General features: G+C 46.9%; 1 protein-coding gene across 1 annotated transcript in view; it reads left to right on the top strand.

The window, feature by feature from the left end:
- LOC142582951 (uncharacterized) overlaps positions 1-9,100 on the top strand; it is a 17,707-nt gene extending 8,607 nt beyond the window's left edge. The window contains exons 2-3 of the mRNA XM_075693109.1: positions 6,178-6,383; positions 8,214-9,100. Coding sequence (XP_075549224.1) covers positions 6,178-6,383; positions 8,214-8,404 — 397 coding nt within the window. The 3' untranslated portion in view covers positions 8,405-9,100. The remainder of the gene's footprint in view (positions 1-6,177; positions 6,384-8,213) is intronic.
- Positions 9,101-21,963: the final 12,863 nt, after the last annotated feature.

The following is a 21,963-nucleotide window of genomic DNA, read 5'->3' as shown; positions in this document are numbered from 1 at the left end:
CCTTGAGTAATGCAAGAACTGAAGAGCGCTCAAAGTTATTACTGTGTATGCGTGGCACCGCTAGACCAGGTTGTTTTCCTACCGAAAAAAAAAAGAAAGAAAAAGAAAGAAGACGAAAAAGAAGAAGAAACCGGAGGAAACCAGTACTGCAGCGTTAATGGCAGTTACGGTAGTAAGCATACGTACAAAAGAAAGTAAGGAAACAAAAGAATGACGCGAAATACTAGGCTCACCATAATATAACCGAACGTCGCGTTGTCTTTTGAACGGATCGCAGCAACGTACTTGACCAGGCCCGATTGCGATCTTTCGATCTTGTGCGCGCTCCTTCGATTAGCGCTGATGCACTATCTGCGTCCTTCCTCGTGGACGGCCTCGACTCGATGAGTCCGAAGGAGTTTGCCTTGCAGGACAAGGAGAAGGCCCCGATGCCAGGTCTATATACCATGCGCCGGTGGCCCTCGCGAGCCGCCGCGGTAGGGGAAGATGATCGAGCGCATTAGGCCATTCTGATTTAATTTGACGGGCGCTGTATAACTACGAATTGCCCAGCGGTTAATGTAAACGTTTCCTCACGATGGTGTGTGGTATCGCTGCGTGAACACGACAAACGGGAACAAGCCACAGAAAAAAAAAAAGCGGCATCGATTTCCATTTTCACGCTTATACCACTACGTATGACACTGCACGGTGTGATATATTCACGGACGTCCAGCTTGGGGGGATAGTGCTTGCTTGGTGGCCAGTTACGCAACGATCTCGCAGGGCACTTACAACTAATCATGCGTAAGAGGTCCTAAGGCTTCCCTTTTTCTTTTGTTCGTTCCCGTTTAATCGCGTGCCCAGTAGAAGAACGCGCTGTTTCCAGATTATACAGACACATTTGCAGTTGCAGACGCGCCGGATGCTGTTCTTAAGACAAAGCATTCCACAATGACGATGCCGGCGCCTCGCGATAGTGTTCTTTAGATGATCGTATCGACTGCTGCTATATTATATTGGCCTAGTGATAAACAGCTATAAAGAAGAGGACGTTAGTGCAGAGGCGAGGTGCCGCGGACGATCTGCAGGCGATGGAAGGAAACGATAAAAATATCTATGGCGTTGTATATGTAGACGCCACGCTCAGTAATGTTTGCGTTATTTATGCAGCATTCTCGAAGTGGACAGCGCTTGCCTTACCATAATTTAGCTTGTGAGTACTGGGCAGATATTGTAAAAAAAAAAAAAACGGCCTGTTTACATGTTCCGGAGCATTCCGGCTCTTCAACTTTATTCCTATCGTAAAGAATGGGTGCATTGCAGTGACGAAGTTGCGTTAACCTGATGGAAGACCACTAGCATGGTCAGTAGCCACTCCTTTAGCTGATCTCTTCTTCAGTTGATCGTTTACCTACGGGTTAGCTTCAGCTACAGTGACTGGAATAGGGGCACTGTACTTCAACTGTACTGTGGAAGCTGGAAAGGGGGACCCAGAATGGCGCTTGTGTCTTCATGTGCGAGGGCTCTTGCTGCCAACGGTCCGCGAAGATAGCAAAGCATGTGGACAATTCACGCAAAAAAGTAACGCGGAATAAGTTGGGAATAGCTTGCACGTGCATGCAACCAGTGCAAACGCACGCACACCGAGTAAGTCACAAGGGCGCAGCCTACCCAATTTATACGGAAAGTCAGTCCTAACAAGCACCACGTGTTCACGTCGATCGGCATTATTGTTTACGAGTAGCGATTTCGCCTTGATATAAAGAAGAAAAAAAAAGCAAAAAGCAAAAAGAAAGGTCCAGAACTTCAGTTCCAACACTCTGCTCCGAACCCGCCATGGTGGCTTAGCGGCTACGGTGTTGCGCTGTTAAGCACGCGGTCGCGGGATGAAATACAGGTGGCGGCGCCTGCATTTCGATGAGGGCGAAATGCGAAAAAAAAAAAGGGGGGGGGGCACCCGTGTCTCGTGCATTAGGGGCACGTTGAATATCCCCTCGTGGTAAAAATTAATCCGGCGTGCCTCATAATCAAATCGTGGTTTTGGCACGTAAAACCCCCGAATTCAATTTAGTTCACTCTGCTCCAGTAACTAGAAAGGTAATTGTTCTAGCACACGTTTCTCTCGGCTGCTGCATTCCTCCTTGTTCTAAAATAAAACAAGAAAACAGCAGTAAAATGGTAGGAATAACAAATAAATGACGTGTGACGAAAACGCACAAATAGAGGAGGAAAAATAATCTGCTTTCATAACGCACTCCTCACGAAATAACCTAACATTACACTTTGCCACGGCGATACGGAAAGCATATTATAGTTTTTATTTTAGTCTTTGGTAGACAACAGCTCAATATATCTGAGAACTGTAAGTACCAGGATGTGATTTAAAGTACCCTATCAATGAGTTTGTCGAGTTGCATAACGTGGTGCTGAAGAGGCAAACAAAGAAAAAGAAAAGAAATAATAAAAGTTTGCAATCAGGTTTGCTACAAGCTGCCAACAGTTTACACAGTATCCTATCTATAGAGGACATCGCCCTTTCCATACCCTTTTGTCACGTCATACCTGTGGTCTAAAACCTAAAGCACCAAGGACACGAGAGGTTTAGGGACTTCTCTAGTGTTCCGTTAGAGATGCCTCTCGCATTAAATTTTTTTTTATTGCGAGACTTTGCGGTATTTGCGAAAGCACGAAACAGATTCACGGGGTTCAGGGTGAACTGGCCCACATGCAGGCGTCTGGAGAGGGCGCTCGGCGCTCTTGCGACTGTTACGTCACAGGGACGCAGGAGAGAGCGGTGACGGCACAAAACCCACGCCTCGCAGTATGTAACCGAGGAGGCAGCTAAGAGGAGTCTGTTGTGGTGCCACGCACATCCAGCGCTGAACGAAGCGTGTTTCGTTTAGGACAGTCGCGCCTAAAAGGTACGTTCGCGTGGCCCCCTGTTTGATCTTCGAACTCTCGTGGCTGAGCCTCGGGTGGTTCGCACTTGCAATGAAAAGTTTTTCTTTCCTTTCTTTTTTTTTTTCATTTGAATCTGATGTTCTTGTGAGTGCTGAATCAACTACGTAATGCTCGGCCAGATTGGTTATCAGCAGTTATTTGTACTGCTTCTGTTTGGTTCCTTCGCCATAAAAGTCGTCGACTGTCTTATTTGCGTGCTACTTACTCGACAGATGCACGAGAGATGCACTATTTGGTAAGAGTATTTGTAACTGGTGTTGCATCAGCCCTTTACACATTCACTTGGCAAAGCACTTGTGCCAAAATGTAGTTGGCGGAAGGGCCGCATTTAGGTAGTTAGGTGCTGGCAGAGATTGGTGTCTTAGTTTCGGCGCATTTTCTTCGGGGCTTGGGCACGAAAATATTTATCAATCGGTTAACTTTGGAGAAACCAGTCCAAGAGAAGGCTCGAGCCACACGAGAGTTTTAGGCACTTGGTACGTCGCTTATGCGCCGATTTAGTTACGCGAATGCATTTGCGTTTTACTGCACGCGTTATTGACCGCTGAAGCGATCGGTATTCGATGTCCACATCGACGTCGCTGCAAAGCGGCATCGCAGTATTTTTTATCGAGGCCATCGCAACTCCACGAATAGATTGCACCTTTAGGCCGACTGCCTAGTGATTTGCAAGGCCGCCCCGACTTCTCTGCGTTGACTGTGTCTCGCGATTTCGTGTGCCAGGTTTGCGTTATGCGCATTAGTGGAGATTGCTTTCGCTCGCTTACCGCGGGCAGGCATTGTTCACCGTCAAATCATACGTACACGTGTGTGAAGCGTATGTTTTTGTCCCGTAACACTATTATTTTGTTGTTTTTTATTATCTTGTTTGTTTTGTTGGATGTTGTATTTCAACAGCTAGCGCAAAGCGCTTCCTCTTTTATTTTTGATTTCCCCTTTCTGCTTCTCTCCTAGCTCACAGCTTCGTTTTTATTTTTCATATATGGCTTTGGGATAGCTGGCTACAAAAAGACACTAAAGAGGAAAAAAATATTTGAGCAGCGTCAGTAAACTACCCTAACTACTATACTAAAGAAATCCACTCTTATACTTTGGGAAAAAGCCTGGTAAATCAGAAAAGGCGAAAAGAGGAAAGATGGGCGGCAACGCGACCTCAAGGTACTCGCATGAGATTGTCGTGAAGTCACATATTTTGACTGCGCCTGCGCACGCCTAGATAACTGTAATCGGTAAAGCGGCAGTATTTCAAAGTATTGCATTCTATTTAAGAACACGCGAGGACGGAAGTTATAAAGTTTCAAAATCTGTTACAAAACCCCAATGGACAACCACAAAGAAATTCAATACCGTCACGTAGCATTGTCGTACGGGAGCTGGGAATTCGGAGCGAAATTCAAATAATGAAACGTCTACCTTCATGTCCTTCTTCTAATGATCAAACTGATTACCGCGAGATTAACGAAGGTAGATTTTTAAAAGAATAATTTATTGCACTAAACTGATCTAGTGTTCCTCTTTAGGGACGCTTGAAGCGGGCACATTTTCTGCACTGTCCCCAACTAACAAAAAAAAAAAACAATAACAAAGACAGCTTCAACTCACTGGCATCAAAGCCGTGTTTCCGGTAGATGCTGGACATTTCAGCGAGTAATTGTCGGCACGAAAGGTGTACTCCAGCACGCACCAGTCACCATTTCAGGCATACGATCAAAGAAACATTGCCTCGGCGATCTGTACTCGGCAAGTCTAAGAGCTCAGTATAAGCTCTGCTCACAATACCGCACTGCACTTGCCCCCAGCGCCTCAGCAATACAAAACATATAAGCTTGTATTCACGGAACGCTCCCACGCTATAAGTGTTCCCAAGTGCAAATTCAGCCAAACCTGATGCTGCACGTACCATTAGAAAAGACGACCAAACAATGTCATAGATTACTTGCAAACAAAAACCTTTGTTTGTATTCGGCCCATAACTCCCAAGAGATGCCAATGTTGAAAGAACTGATATAACCAGCGCAAGAGTGGACACGGGACGCTAGTAAGGCGACAAGGACAAGCGCTACTAGCCCGGTCTCACACGTTGCTTCACTTGAAAGAACCTCGCCTCCGCTGTGACGTCACGGAAACGAGGGAACATGATTGGCTGGCACACCTGCACACACTATCCTTGAACTGGAGAGCAATGCGTTTGTCGCTGTATTCTTAGGTTGTCACCAACGTCTTTACGCACCTCACAACATCGACGAGTGGTGCCACCATGAGCGACCGCCGGACAAAGTGAAGGTCACCATGCCGGACTGCAGCGGCCAGGCAGCTTATAGGACTTCAGGATATCATATAATGCGTGCATCCGTATCCACCTAAACGCGACACCTAATTCTCCCACTCTCGGATGGCTCCAGTCAAAAGTGGAAGCCGAAACTGCGTAAATATTAAAATGAATCAAAGCACTCACCATCACGACTATATTTTGTTGCTTCGTCTGTGGGCAACCGCTGCGACAGCTGCGTGTGTTAAGTAGAACTTGTTGCTGGGCGAGTTGGTTGGGATCTAAAGAATACATTGTTGCGCCAAAAAACGAAAAATAAAGACTTGGGAAGGAAGAGTACGAAAAGACAGATTCAGCGCTCAATCTGTCTTTTCGTACTCTTCCTTCCCAAGTCTTTATTTTTCGTTTTTTGGCGCAACAATGTATTCTTTAGTGTGTTAAGTATATGCTAACCTTTTGCTGCTGATAACTTGCCTGCTGACCACGGCCTTAAAACACTCTTTAGTGGACACAGAGGTAGGTCAACGTTTGTGATAAGTAGTCCCTTGCAGTTATGTACGAGGTGACGCACTTACGATCTCTATTATGAACGCAACTTTAACGGAGTGGTGCGTTTCGACCCACCATCCATTGATACGTGAAGGACTTTTGCACCAGTAGGAGAGAACTACAAAGCGTAACGTCATTCGGGTAGCCGCGCACGGACAGACGTCAAATGAATTCGCCGTCGCGGTGTTATCTTTATTGGTTTAATTGTCATTTTTTTTCATTTCTGTATACATTTCATTGTCATATATTCTATACTTTTTTTTTTGCTGTAAACGTATAGGAGCTGGGTAGCCGAGTTATTCCCTGCCTAAATCTTCCCATAGCAACCCCTATGCAGCAGAACAGAAGATAACAGAACAGTCGCATGCTTTGAAAGTTCAGCAGCGCATTACACTTGGCGACGCAACTCTTTTCAGTGCGGAAGCGATGGTTCGTTCGTGGAGCCTGGCTGCCCTGCTCGTGGTGCTGTTGGTCGCGTGCGCGGTGGTGAGGGCGGCGCCCCCGCCCAAGGGGGGCTCGTCCAGGTCTTCGGGGGGCTCGTCCAAGTCATCGGGAAGCACGCCCAAGCCTTCCCTGCCGCAGCAGGAGTCGACCGGCCTCTTCGACGCCCTCAAGAGCGCCAGTGAGTGAAACCACAGGAAGCGCTGTATTGATGTTTTCGGCATTGCTGTGCATTTTCGGCAACGTAATTGAAAAGAAGCCAAGGATCGCGCGACGAGCACTATGAAAAAAAAAAAAAGACAGGCGTATCGTTACCAGATGGGTGGACGACATTCGTTCTATCTGAAATCGAACACGGGTACATGACTTTCTAGAGTCAGCGACAACCTGAAAATGCAGTAGCACATGCACCGCTGTCCAGCTCAGCGAACCTTTATGTCGATTTGCCAGCCAATCATGTTCGCTCATTTCCATGATGTCTCGATGGATTCAAACTTTTTTCGAAAACTATGTTTTGTAGTGCGGAGGCACAGAGGGCACATGCCTTCCTATTTTGTGGGCGGAGCTTGTACTGAATTCGTAGGTCGCCATTAAGTGTATATAGTTGTGATAAAGATGAAGCGGTGCTATATAGATTATGCGAAGCGAGAAGGCATCAGCTGCGGTGTGTTTGAGTAACTGGGAGGTGCCAAGCAAAGGGACCACAGTCAAAGGTGGCAGTAGATTAAACTGAGTGATTATATTTGGAGGTTGGCGGGCTTAGGGTCGGTTCACTGGATACAGAATATGGCAAAACCGCAGAGGTTTCGGCAGAAACCGTCGTCTTGCAGTGAGAATGATTCGGCTGAAGATGTGATAATGATGAAAATTCAGCATTATAAGCGTCGCGTCCCTAAGGGAGGAACTCCTTGAATAAAAGAAGAAAGAACATCTGGAGCACACAGGAAGCGCGATCACGGTGTCAGATTTCAACGCAGACACATTATAAACATAGGATACATCAGGAACACCTTAGCATGGCTTTTAGAAGATTAGTGCGCCTGTAATTTCTGCTTGCAAATCGACTAGCAAAGATTGGCATGGTCATGCAAGCATCATATGTGATGGAGGCACTGGAACGTGCAAAGTCTGCCTGTGTGGTGCTCGAGCACTGGAACTGTATTTTGCACATGTGTAAAAGAAAGGTGCTATTTCTTTCCCTTTTAATGTGGCGTCTTAGAAAGAAAGTATCAGTCTGAAGGCAAGTGTATGCCTGTTCTTCTAAGAGCGCGTGATTATCACGACGAATGAGAAGATTCAGCGCTTTCAGAGAAAGCGACAGGTTGAAATCACGCTAACAAATAATTGCTTTAACGTATAGGGTGGCTGCCACGAGATCTTTGCATGCAGATAAGCTACTCCTGCTTCAAGCGTTCGAAGACCCTCGAGAAGCACACTATGTTTCGTTTGCACGTGATGTACACTGTTGGTCTTAGGGTATCACTACTCACAAATGAAAGATAATCCCGAGTTGCGCTTTGAAACGCGAAAATTTAGAGATCTTTCAGAACCCTTTGTAGATCTGTGCATTTCAGAGAAATTACGCAGACCTATTCATAAAATCTCTATATTTTAGCTACTCTACGAATTACCCCCCCTTCCTTTGTTCCTGTTCTGTAAATGGCTATAGTTTCCGAATGCTAGCACGTTGTGCCAACTAGTCATGCGCTTTAATTTGTAACTTTCTGCCAGCGTCCTCTTCCCTATCGTGCCAATGATCTCTCCAATCCATTTATTGAATCAATTGACTTGACGAATGGAAGAGACAGTTGACTTACCATTGCTGGCACGCTAACAACTCACAAACATGCGTGTACAAACGCATAGGTCGTGTGGTAGTAAGCGCACCACGCAAACAGCTACGAATAGTATACGGAGGCCGTTACTTTCATCAGTCTCAGGAAAGATTGAAGGGAATTGAGGTTACGTCATGTCAACGAAATGTATATTCTCACTTTTTTTCAAACCCCAGGCGGACAAGTCCAGCACGCGTCGGACAAGTTTCCCGTGAGCTACAATATGGCTGCCACGCGGTTCCAGAGCTGGGCCCAGGAAAACAAAGACAGCATCTCCAAATCGGCCGTCGATGCCTTCAACTTCGCGCGCACCATCTTCAAGCCCCTCGAGGCCGAGATAGCGAAGAAGACCGGCCCTAAGGCTTGAAGGCCGGCAGACCACGCTTTCCCCAGTCACCATCGCTCACCTTTCGGACGCGAATATTCAGGAAGAGGCAGGGAAACCGATGTAGGCTTTGCGGCCCCGCGGGAAAATATCGCTCAAAAGCGCGGGAGTTGAGTCGTATACTCGCACGCCCTGTAGTGCACGCTGCAATAAAACGACCATTACTACGCAAGTGCGAGTAACGTGTCTGTGTACAGCAAATTGCCGCGTCTTGCTTTCGCTTGAACGAGACTGCAGAGACATGGAACGCCCGTGGTGACTGGTGGGCGAGGATTGAAAACGTCTTGCTCTAGCACTGCTATCGATGCTACTTCATGTAAAGCTTGGCTCACGTGAAGGTGGATACAGTACTCGTGGCACGGAACCACTCGTTCGCAATTTACCGTCTATAATTCGGTGTTGGCATCAGAAGACATTTAGACAAGTTCAGAGGGTTATCTGTGGGCACAAACGGGGGGAAACTGATCCTTTTGCTGATTATATAACAACACTGTTTCCGTTGAGATACAGCCAAGACACTAAGCGTCTTTGTCAGGGCATTTTGTGCGATGTACGATTTACAGAACAGCCGTCATTCCATTGTTTAATTTTAAGCTTGCGTTAGTTTGATGTACCAGCCCTTTTGTATTTGTACCATGCGTGTTCGAAGATATAAATAAAACAATGCTTTCGAGCTCAGCTGCAGCCTTCGTCTTTCAGTTATTGGGCACTGTCACCTTATGTCTATCTCCAGGTAAGTACAGGTAGGTACGAAAGCAGTAGTATGTGCAGGCATTTTGTTGTGTCCTTTCCAACGCACAATTGGTGTGCCGTAGAGCACGTTCCAAGATTAAGCAGAAACAGATGCCTTACTTTTGAAAATAGGGAACGAGACTGATCTCAATATAGCGCTCACTGAAAAGCACCTCATGGTTCGTTTGGTTATTGTGCGATGTAGCGGAAAAGTGAAAGGGCCGATATTTAGCATCAGAAAATATTGTTTGTATCAGTAGAATAAAGTAACATCGAATCGATTGGCTCAAGGACGCCGATGTCTGATGTGTACATTCTGCGCCTAACGTGTAACGATACTTGCAGGTTACAACATCAACGATGTGACTTATATACTTTTTGATCGCTCTACATGCTTCCACGTAAACCTTGTGTGGTCAAGGTATTTTGGGTATTTAAGAAGAGATGCCCTGCTTGTCCCTTTTGCACCTCGCGCGATGAGGTCGCCGATATTGAATACTGTGCTCACATTTTGGTGTGGCAAGACACTCTGCCTCAGCTTTGGTGTTGCGAATAAAGCGAAAGAACACAATGACAAGTAACGGAAACCACAGTGCATTGTTCTCTGACGTTGGCGTTGTCTGTCTGTGCTTTGGTTGCAAGACTGCATGACATGACATGACAAGAACTTTATTTGATTCCTGAGGGACTGAGATCTTGGGGAGTTAAAACCGAAGGCTCCCGAAGATCAAGTCGGTGGCGCCACCCGCGGTGGGACCCGAAGATGAAGTTCCGCCGCAATGTCGTGGGCCCTCTGTACAGCCTGGAGTTGCATGTGGAGATTGCTGCTCTTGAGAGGTTCCTGCCATTGTTCTTTCGTGATGGGTGGAGAGGCGTTAAGGGCTGGGCACAGCCAGAGCACGTGTTCAAAAGAGCATGAGTGATGTCCACATTTGGGGCACGACTGTGAGTGGGCAGCATCTATCCTGCTAAGAGACCAAGGATTGGGATACGAACGGGTTTGCAGAAGTCTGAGCGTGCTAGCCTGAGGTTTGTTCAATTTAGGGTGAGGGGGTGGAAATGTCCTCCTGCCCAGTCGATAATGGGAAACAATTTCGTGGAAAGTACATAATGGATCTTTGTGGATGTTGACCTCGTTACAAGCCTGGCTACCCGCGACAGCGGGGTACGTGAAATCGCGCGCTCTCCGGTGGGCCTGCTCGTTAGGATTACATCCAAGCGGGTTAACTGAGCTATCTAGATGGGCTGGGAACCACGAGATGTGGTATCCTCCTTCGCTGCTCTCCCTAGTCCTTTGAAGTGCTTTAAGCAAAATACTGTTCCCTTGTTCATATACGAGAGCGGACAAGAAGGATCTAACCGCCGTGCGCGAGTCCGAGAAGGTGATAGCGGGAACTTTTGAGCTGTGAAAAGCCAGAGCGATCGCCGCTTCCTCCGCCACATGGGCAAACTTCGTATAAATAGAGGCTGCATTGACCAGGTTGCCTGCCGCGTCTACCACCGAGACAGCGAACTTATCCCCACTGTCATATCTGGCAGCATCGACAAAGAGGGCATCTAGTTTCTGCTGATTTATCTTTTTAAGGATGGACTTGGCTCTCGCTAATCTCCTACCCTCGTTATGCACTGGGTCGATGTTTCGCGGAACGGGCTCAACCTTGATGCGAATTCTGGTACCCCGGGTCAAGCTAACTTTGGTCGCCGGTTCATGTCTTGGTTGGATTCCCGCTTCTTCTAAAATCTTGATCCCTGGCTTAGTGGATGAAAGTCTCATTATTTGACCCGCTGTGTGAGCTTCTATTAGCTCATCGATGGTGTTATGGAGTCCTAGCTCCAGCAGCTTCTCAGTGCTTGTGGACTGCGGAAGGCCGAGCACGCGCTTGAGGCCGGTTCTGATTAGGGAGTCGAGCTTGGTCTTTCCCGCTTTACCCCAATTAAGGTATGGCGCGATGTAGATAACATGACTCAGGAAGAATGCTTGATAAGCTCTGAGCAAATTGTCCTCTTTGAGACCGCCTCTTCGATTTGAGACGCGGGTTACAAGTCTTAGGACATTACTAACCTGTCCAGTGAGCCTGTATAGAGCCGTCGAGTTACAGCCCTTGGCATCAATGAGGAGACCTAGAATTTTGACCGAGTCCATCCTCGGTATGGGTTTCCCATTTTCAGCTCGAATTTCTATCGGCAGAGTTTCCAGAGGCGCAAGGTTTCTGACCCCCTGTCTGGACTGGCGGTATAACAATAGCTCTGATTTAGCGGGGGAGAGCTCAAAGTCCGTGTTTGAAAGAAAGTCTTCAGTAGCCTCCAAAGCGCTTTGTAACGAGTGTTCGAGCATGGCTAGCGATACGCCCGGCGCCCAGATCGTGATATCATCCGCATAAATGGCGTGACCAACGTTTGGGATTGCAGCGAAGCGAGTGGAGAGCTTGTGCATGGCTATATTAAATGAGAATGGGGACAGGACCAAGCCCTGCGGGGTGCCGCAGGTGCCTAGTTCGGAGAGTCCTCCTGTGACCATGCCTAATCGGAGGTGTGCCTTGCGATCCGCGAGGAAAGATCTGGTGTATTCATGAAACCGCTGGCCCAGGTTGAGAGACGAAATCTCCGTCAGTATGTGTTTATGCGCGACCCTGTCGAAGGCCTTGGAGAGGTCCAGTGCGAGGATCCCTCTCACGTCGCGAGTAAGGTTATCAAAGATTGCTTTCTTAAGCAAAAGCATAGCGTCCTTTGTGGACAACGCCTGTCTAAAGCCAATTAGGTTGTGTCTAAAGAGCTCCTTGTTTTCAATATGTTCAGTTATCCTGTTATGTATCGCGTGCTCCGCAACCTTGGCGATGCATGATGTAAGGGAAATAGGCCGCAGATTATTTATATGTGGGGGTTTTCCTGGTTTGGGTATGAGTACCACTTCTGCGGTACGCCATTCTATCGGGACCTGTCCACTTTTCCATACCTCATTTATTTTGGCCATGACTATCTCGATTGCCCTATCATCTAGGTTCCTGAGGAGTCTGTTCGTGATTCCATCACGTCCCGGGGCTGACCTGCCGTTTAGATTGAAGAGAACGTGTCTGATCTCTGACACGGTGAAAGGTTCGTCTAGATCAGGTGCCGAGAATCCCATGTAGTTCACACGCTCTACCGGGCGATCCGCGTCTTTAGCGAGGGGGAGATAAGTATGGAGCTAAGTTGTTGGCTAATTCCATGTCGGTGAGACCGATTGCAATTTGCTTCTTAATGAGCCTATCCGTTGCAAGGTTAAGGGTGTCCTTAGACTGTTTATTGTTGAGGAGACTTTTCAATGAGCTCCATTTGCTACCTCTTCGCATACGCCCATCCGTTTCGGTACACGTCTCATCCCATTGCTGCCGGGCGAGTTGGGCCGAATAGGTTTCAATCTCCTTGTTAAGGAGCGCGATTTTGGATCTTAGTCTAGGATTAAGCTTTTGGGTCTTCCACCTGGCTGAGAGGGCGTGTTTGTCCTCCAGAAGGTGAGCGAGTCTCGAGTCCATTTTAGGAAATTCAAGATCCGTAATGATTTCTTTGGTTGCACCTTTAACTGCCAAGTTCAGATTCTCTAGTAGATCTGCATACGTCTCGTCTGGCGGGATTGTGTCATTTCTGATTTTTCGAAAAAGGTCCCAGTCCACATACTCCTATCTCGCGGGTGGTCTGGGTTTGACACGCAACAGCATTTCAAGTATGTAATGGTCACTGCCTAGCCCCTCCTGGAGGCTGTCCCACGTGCCTTCGTACCTCGGAGGAAGGTGAGATCGGGGGTCGTATCTCGACTGACCGAATTACCGGATCTCGTGGGAAGCCTTGGGTCTGTGACGAGTATTAGGCCGAGCTCTGCAGCGTTGAAGGCCAAGTTCGTTCCTTTTGCACTTTTCTAACCGTACCCCCACTCCGTATTGGGTGCGTTAAGGTCACCCGCGACAACGAGAGGCGCGCTTCTCGCCGCCCTAGACGTGGTGCCTAGTAATGTTTTGAAGTCTCTTTTCCTGTCCGATGGTGCGCTGTACACGTTGAGAAGGAAAATGCTAGAATTGGTTGTTCTGTTGGGTACGACCTCTATTAATTGGGCCTCGAGGCCCGCTTTGTACGCGCGGACCTCGTGCTCAACGAACGAGATGTTCTTTCTGATTAAGGTATATAGCGATACCTCTGCCTTTTTCTCTCCTTTATGCTATCGTGCGGTACTCCGAGAGTGAAATTTCTGCGGTACGTAGCGTTTCCTGTAAAAATATAACTTGCGGCTTGTCCGCAATAGACCTGATAAGCTGTCCCAATGGGGCCTTGCGCCTCTGGAAACTTGCGCAGTCCCACTGCCAGATATTCAGATTGTTGCTATTCGTGTTCGCCACGCAACCCTACAGTGTGAAGAATCTCGACCCTCCCCACTTGACTGCCCTCCGAGGAGATATCTTCCTCACCTGCACATCAAACGCATGGCGCTTTCTGAGGTGCTCAGTGACACGAGTAGTCTTATGCCTGCTGGCTTGCATGCAATAGATTCGCAAACTTACGAATTTGATAGAAACCTGGTGAGCCGCTCATCTGTCAACGCGATAAATGGTAAGGACGGTCCAGCTCACAAGGCTTGCCTTACCTATAGCAAAACAATCATCGTTTCCTCTGGACGAGCATGACAAGCTGCTGTGACGAGTCTTTAGGGGTCGACGCGTTAAGACTAAGTGACGCAGGAAGAAAAGTAAGAGGTGCACAGAACAATCCGCTTCCGGGTGGTTTAGAATGCCAGACCGGAGTTTAGCGGGGCCGAATGAATCTCCAATTGCTGTAGCAGATCTGCTCAATTCGCGGATCAGAACCCCATTTATGTTAGCCAAATATGACAAGCTAAAGGCGTGAAGGCTGGGTGTAGTGGCAGAGTTTATGTATGCGTTACTAACTTAGAGCTTATGCAAGAACACGCTACTTTTGGGATAGAAGCATTTAAAAGTATAAGATCAAAGCGCCTTTTGCCGTTTATGTAAACGATAGCCATTATTGGGGTATCATTGCACCGGTGAGCAATATAGCAGCGAGAAAGTTAGCAGGCTGAGTTTAAAGCTGACATCTGCGCACTTGCATCGAGACCTTGCAAGCAAGCTCCATGCAACAACTGCTACGCATGCTAAAGAACAGCCTTGGGAGTAATTGAACAACGATGCCCAGTAGCAATGTGAAACTTTCCTACAAGGTTTGGATCTCGGTGATGACCTTGAGTTTTCTACTCAAATATTTTTGGTTTGCTTTTTCTCCTCGGGGATGATTTTATCGAGCTGCACATGAGCTTCTACAAAGTTATTTGACCCCCCCCCCCCCCCGCCCTTCTTACCTCCCTCCGTCTGAACCGAGGGCTTTTCGAAATTCCGGTAACGATTCCGCAGGCCTTAACATGAAATATTTTCCCTCTTTTGGCGTTCTGAAATAACAAATGAAGCAATAATACTCGTAACGCTTATTGCGGGTAGCTTATTGGCCACCTCTCAACCTAAGTAGCCAGATTACGACGAAAACAAGTGCTAATTGCGCTACAGTTACACATAGCGAAGGCTGATCGTGGTATTAGAGCTTGAGGACCTCCTTCAGGAAATTGGCGCTCGCGCAAGAGTTATTGTTATACTTTCATTCCTCACTCATTTATGATGATGGTTCACAAATATAAATGCCCACATCTTGAAGACTGTTCAACTATTGAAGACTACGAAGATATCGAGTTCGGACTGCTTAACGTAAGCGTTGATAGCGTATATCACTGTACAGTTGCACTGAAAAAACAAGGCGAAATGCAGAAACGAAGCACTCATAGACATTTCGATGCCAGATAAATCAGCCTCTTTTTCTTGACCTTCACACAGTTTCAGGGGCAGAGAGGGAATTGTATGACAACGAACAGCAATAAGCATACCTCTTGCCAGAACGTTGTGCGCTTTATATCTCTTGGCCATCTTTGTGGTTAACTTCTTCGAGACGTATCCAGTCGATCTGCGGTTGCAATATCTCGTTGCCCTCGAGGCACCCTCTCTTATGCTGCTCGAGGGACACGAACGATGAGAAGGTCGCAGCTGTGCTCTTATTGATGCAACAGCGCGGGTGATATACATCTACACAACGAGAAGGCATTGCGATATCACGTGTAACATTGAGCAAGATGTCTTAGGGCTGCGATCGTTACGTGAAGTTGCTTGGTCAGTAATATATGGCCTTGCGTACACAATTTTGTAACACAGCTCTTTAAAATGCCTGATTTTGAATTGTTGCAGTTGATTTATATTCTTTCTGCAGTGTGCTTTGGTTTCTGTATCCCTAGTATCGTACTTCAACAAAAGAAGAAAAAAAAATGCTAACGAAAGAAGGCAGCAGCTCGCACGCAAGTCTCATAACGAGGAAGGAACGATACCTTTGAAGCATTCACTGCGCGCTTTTCTTTCTCTTATTTTCCGCGGTCAGCATCCTGCTTGTGTGGAGACACGTCAGCGCCAAACAGTCAAACGCAGCACTCGAAAGCCGTAAACATACGTACAAAATCACAAAGATACAGCAGCAATGATTCAGCTGCCCGGTTAAACGGAAGCAACCGCCTTCAAGTGTAAATTCAAATCTCCGCGTTTTAGCCAACACACTGAATTCGGCGCGCGCTTAACCGCTCTACAAACATGTTCCTACCTTATGAATGTCTTCTTTTTCTTCTACAAAAGTTTACCGTACGCAAAAGACGAGTGGGCGCCAGGAAACCTGGACCCATATTTCAAGATACTTCTTACGCTAGAATTGTTTTCAAGAGAAAATTCCAGTCAATACTGTTGCTGAGCATACCATTAGCAAAGGCGGACGACCAATTGTAAAGAGCACTTATGATCGAAAACCTTTGTGAATACGGGCCCGGCTCTTAACAGCGGAACTGTTCTAAGTCGAACCTTCGCCGTCAACTGTCCGGTGTCACGCAGGGCGACAGGTTCCGGAGTTCATCGCTAGGGTCGCGCCGAGGGTAGGAGCGGCTTGGAAAGGGAAGGCTTAGGCGTCGATTGTCTACAGCTTTTGAGAGAGATTTACCTGGAAAATACCGTTTGCGTAGAATGGGAAGGGATGAGCAGCTAGGAGAAAGTCTATATCAACAAGGGACTGAGGCAGGGGTGCCCTTTATCCCCGCTGCTGTTTATGATGTACATGGTGAGGATGGAGAGGGCGCTAGAAGGAATATCGGGTTTAATCTCTCATACAAACAGGCGGGTACGCAGAGCAGCAGATTCCAGGTTTGTTTCATGCGGACGACATTGCGTTGCTAGCTAATAAGCAAAGTAATATGCAACGGCCGGCTAATATATGTGACCAGGAAGGTGATAAGTTAGGTCCGAAATTTAGCGTTAAAAATCAGGTGTTGTGGTATTCAATGAAAACAGCAAAAAGACATTGACAATACAGGGCCAGGAAATAGCTCGCGTAAAAGAATATAAATGCCTTGGTATATGGATAAACGAAGGCAAGAGATATATATGGAAACACAGGAAAAAACAACAGCAGTTAAAGGGAAGAGAAATGCGGCCATAATGAACACAGAGCGCTATGGGGATATAATAGGTACGAGGTGCTCCGGGGTATGTGGAAATGTGTAATGTTTCCGGGACTTACATTTAGAAATGCGGTTGTTTGCGTGAAATCTGGGGTACAATCAGGACTCGATGGCAACCAAAGGTCAGTGGGGCGCGCGCCTCTCATTGGGCGCTCACGGGAAGACTAAAAATGAAGCTGCGCAGGGTGATATGGGTTGGACAAGTTTTGATGGTAAGGAAGCTCACAGTTAAGTTGATTATGAAGAACGTCTGAGGAATATGGAAGAAAGTAAATGGGCTGGGAGAGTGTTCAGGTATTTGTACAGGAATAACATTGATTCACAGTGAAGGAAAAGAACTAAGAAGCTTACTAGCAAGTATGCGGCCTATGTGGTGAGCAACACAGCAACAAAGAACGTCAAGCGGCATGTCAGAGAGGCTGAAATCATCTAATGGGTGGAGGCAATGGAAAAGAAACCTGCCGTGAGTAACTTCTTAAAAGGAAAAAAAAACGAAATCAGGAAAGAAACACTTTATGATAACTCAAAGAGGAGCTCATTACTTTTCGAAGCGAGATCAGGATGCCTTAGAACACGCACCTACAAAGCGAGATATAAGAACGAAGAAGCATGTGCTTGCTGCGGTAAAGCTAGGGAAACGATGGAGCATGTTTTATTAGAATGTGAAGATATCAGCCCAGCGGTCGATTTAGGAATCATTGGCCTCCTTGAAGCCTTTTGGTTCAGCGAGAGCAAGGGGAAGATATACATGCCCGCAATTGAGATTAGTAAGAGGCGATTGGAAGACTAGTGGAACAAAAGTAGGGAAACAACAAAAAAACGGAGGCGTACAAAAACAAAGTTCACAATAGGGATTCAGAAACCGTGGTTATGGGAATTCATCGTGATATTTTTTTTCCTTTTCTGTTTTTTGTTTTTAACTTAGGTAGGACATTGGGCAATAAAATGACAAGAGCTTGGTGGTGCAACCCAGCGCCCCGTTCCAAAGGAAATGCTCATAACACCCACCCATCCATACATCCATCTGGGGCCCCGCCGGCATGGGAGCGGACCAATTAGAGCGCGTGCCGGTGTAGGGGCAGGAGAGGGGTATAGGAGCAGGTGTTTCGCCGGCGCGCGTCCTTTCGCTCAATGGATTTCGCTTGGTGCAATTGGCAGCGGGAGTTCGCACGAAAGCGGCAGTGCCGACGTTGCGCAAGTCCCGAGCTCTGAGAGCGAGAAGCGCAAGCAAAGCGCCAGCGGAGGAGAGCCGCTACCGCCGAGGATACAGCCGCTACCCCAACTTCGAGAGTAGGAGGTCGAGCAGAGACGTCGACGCAAAGAGCTTCTTCCCAGGGAGGGTGGCGATGGACAGTTCAAGACAGAATTCCTCGACCGTGAGTGCCGCCACAGCTACAACGTGTGTGATAGACTAATTTGATCCCAACCTCACGCAACTGAAGAGTGTGCGCAATCCAGAAACGAAGCTCGAGTCTAGCAAAACGATGACCACGAGACAAAAGACTTTCATGAAAATCGCGCTAAACACGATTTCAAACTTGCGAAAACGACCACCAGCTTCACTGTTTTGACAGCTTTCACTCCGTGGAACTGGCTTTACTTTGTTGGTTACGCTAATGGGATTTCTTGTTTTTCCCTTTCGTTATCTGGATCTCCAGGGCATGCGGTCGACCGTACGAGCGAGGAATATACTTGTTAGTGTTGTGAAACTTACCGCCGCCGACTGTATGCTAAAATACAAGCATGTATACAGCGTTCCCAGTATATATCGTATCAACAAAGGAGCGGGCCATGTAACTCATGTTGCTTTCTCTGCACGTCCTCGCGACCGGCGTTCCGGCCCATACATATGACTAAGAGCTGCTGCCGTGTTATGATAGGACACACAACGCAATAGGAGGAGTCACTGCATGCTGAGCACTTAACCTATTGCAGACATTTTCTGACGACACGCCTTATGTGACACACGGACGTTCATTAGGCGACGAAAGTAAACAAGACGTCAAAATAAGAGAAGCGAGAAAAATTACGGCAGAACCCACCTGTCGACGTTATTACAATATAATTTAATTACATTTATTTAATTTAATTCTGGGGTTTTACGTACCAAAACCACGATTTGATTATGAGGCGCGCCGTTATAGGGTTATCTGGATTCATTTTGACCACAAGGGGCTCTTTAACGTGACGGGACATGGGTGCCTTTACATTCCGCTTCCACCGAAATGCGGCCGCCGCAGCCGGGATGCGGTCCCGCGACCTCGTGCTTACAGCGCCACACCATAGCCGGTAAGCCACCGCGGCGGGTGGACGTTAATGCAATTAGCATTCAAGCAATGCAGCTGCAAACTGTATTGCCAATGCCGAAACACGCCATGCATGACGCCTGTGGTGCAATCGGGGGCTGCTCTCTTGCGCTTCAGGCCGAAGTCTTCCTCATTTGCGTGGCCTCCGAGATGCACGGCGCACCGGTGCGTGCTACCGCTGTCAACTGATTCCATGGGTGCGGTAAAGTGTCGAGCTGCTGCTCTTGAGAAACCCGTGTGACGTGGGTTCATTTCCGCCCAGCACCAGATAAATTTTAAAGCGTTTCTTTTTCGTTGAAAAGCGGCGTGAAGAAGCTGTATAAACAGACCCAAAGTGACTGCGACTATATACAAGGTGTATTTACACTGAGAGGAGCGGCTTTGAAGGAAATGGCGGACTACTCGCACGTTGGAATGCACTGTTCTCACCGTCGTCTTCGGTACAGTGATGGGCCTTCTCCGTGAACATACGCAGCCTTGCAGCAATAGTTCACTGATACCTACCGCCTCGAATATGGGAAGGAAAATTTGACCTAAGTTAAGAATAAAAACAAACAAATAAATAAAAATAAAACCACTACGGAACAAGAAGGTGAGCCATTAAAGCACTCGTACCACACTTTCGCCCCCCTCTCTTTCTTATTTGTTCTACTCAAAACAAAAGCTGCGAATACCGGAAAATAAATATGACAGGGAAGGAGAGAGAGAAAGTGAGAGAGAGCGATTCTTTACCACACATTGAAAGGCTGGCCTCGCAGTACGCCTGGCATGGCTACTGCAAGTGACATACTCATTATGAATTAAACGGCGCATGGATAGAATAGTAGACAACACGCTTACGTGCATCATACACAAGCATACAAAACAGAAGTTGATTTGCGTGACCCATCAAGGTGCCTGAGCAAGAGTAGGAGCGCCTTCGTATAATAAAAGGACCATGTATAATAAAAGGACCATGTTCAGACCAGCGCCAATATGCTCATAAAGACCGGATGTTTAGGCTGGGAAAAATTTGGTTTAGGCGCCTATAACAGGCACTAAAACTGTCGTTTAAGGAGTCTATAGGCGCCGAAATCTGTCTTTTAGGCCCCGTGTATAGGGTGAATTAGTAAGAACTTCCACTGAGGATAAACTGACGATAAAGCTGTGGATAAACTATGATTTTCTAAACACAGCCCACGAAACTCCAGTTTTGTGATAGCAATTTTATTTTCTAAATAAAACGAAATGAGGCACGCTTCGTAGGTAATTACACTATTTATTTAAAATCTAGTGCGACTAGACACTACGAGAAAAGACACGAAAGCAGTGACAAAGAACCAACATGTAAAAAAAAAAAAAAATTCGGGCTTGATGTTATGCCTTTCTTTTTAATTAGTATATCAGTTTGCGTGCAGAAAAGGTACACGGTCAACATCCAGCGAAGTTAGCGGCACACAGTCGTACTTCAGAACCTTCAATGTCCCAATGCGCTCTGCCAGCCAGAACCTATGACACTTCTTTCAGTAGCCAAAGCCCCAGATTTTCGTCCGACACGGTTTGAGACTTTCGAACCAACTCTCAGCAACTGGTACAATTCGGATTGCGGCGAACCATTCCTGAGCGTGCGAAATGAGCCCGACATCACAGGTCAGAGTTGCGCATTCAACTTTCCCGGTGATGTAGGCTAAAAAAGTGAAGTGAGCGCACAAGTATGTACGCTAGGTCACCTTCAAGTGTATCGTTGCGTAGAGCAGTCTGGGCCCTTCTCGAATGCGATACTCTCGTGTGCTGTAAAGACGTTAATAGCAGAGCTTACTCCGCGGTAAAGTGTTTGTTTAATAATTCGCTGCATTCAGCCAAGTTTCCTAGCGGGCGTGATATCATTATAAACAAGATGAGGCTAGAGAAAAAACATAGAAAATGCGTTTTTAGGTCATGAAAATCCAATATAGGCACCAGCGTTCATATAGGCATTTATAGGCACGATAAAGGTGCCACTGAAATGTTTCTGGACCCATAGCTCGCGCTTATATGATAAATAGGCATGATAAGCGCGTAAAGAAAAGATATTGGCATATTGCTTAAAGTTCCAGTTTCTACATAACCAATAAGTGCTGAAATTTACAGCCTCGATGAGCGAAGGCGGAACGAGATGTACTCTAGCTTTGTCAACATACGCTTACCGGGTCACTTTATCCCAAAGCCGAGCAATACACTAAAAGTAAAAAATGAACGAGGTCTGGAGAGGATCTCCTTTATATCTATCTATGCTACTGATCACCTGCGTTCCAGTTTCGAATAAGATATCAGCATCAACTATACAGCGCACCCGCATCGTTAATGAAAGCTTCGTTCCCTGCGCGCAAATTCCGACAGTGAGGATTTCATGCTGCTGATTTGGTATTTTTTTGTTGTTATTTGGATTATGTCCTCTTTTCTCTCTCTCTCTCTCTCTCTCTCTCGCACGCACGCACGCACGCACTTCCTCTGCGCATGTGTGGGTGTGCCATGTTCTTTCCACTTGTCTCGACTTGTGCTGTGCACTACAAACTTCATGCGCGCGCCTTTTAGACGCAAGCAGCCTGCCTGCCGTCACTACCGTAAGTCAGTAAACGACGATTTCTCGTTCTATAGTAGATGTCTTTCAGTGAAATCAGTAAATTCGTTAAAGACACAGCCATAAGTAAGTGAATAACAATCTCTCTACCTCTCTTTCTCTCACTAAGAACGATCTCCAGAAAGCTTGATAATTTTTTTCTCTACAGCACCATTTTTTCTCACTTTGCGACGACGTTTACACCATTACGAGTACACACGACGACCAAGACAGAAAAAAAACCAAAACTAAAAATAGATGATGATGTGAGTCCATGCAAAGCAGGCGCGAGATATACGCTGACCCGAAGGTTGTAAGCCGTCCGGCCTTCGTTGGGCGTACAACAGTG

Source organism: Dermacentor variabilis, chromosome 5, assembly GCF_050947875.1.
Source record: "Dermacentor variabilis isolate Ectoservices chromosome 5, ASM5094787v1, whole genome shotgun sequence".
Lineage (NCBI taxonomy): Eukaryota > Metazoa > Arthropoda > Arachnida > Ixodida > Ixodidae > Dermacentor > Dermacentor variabilis.
The sequence above is the reverse complement of the archived record's forward strand: the minus strand, read 5'-3'. Positions and strand labels throughout refer to the sequence as shown.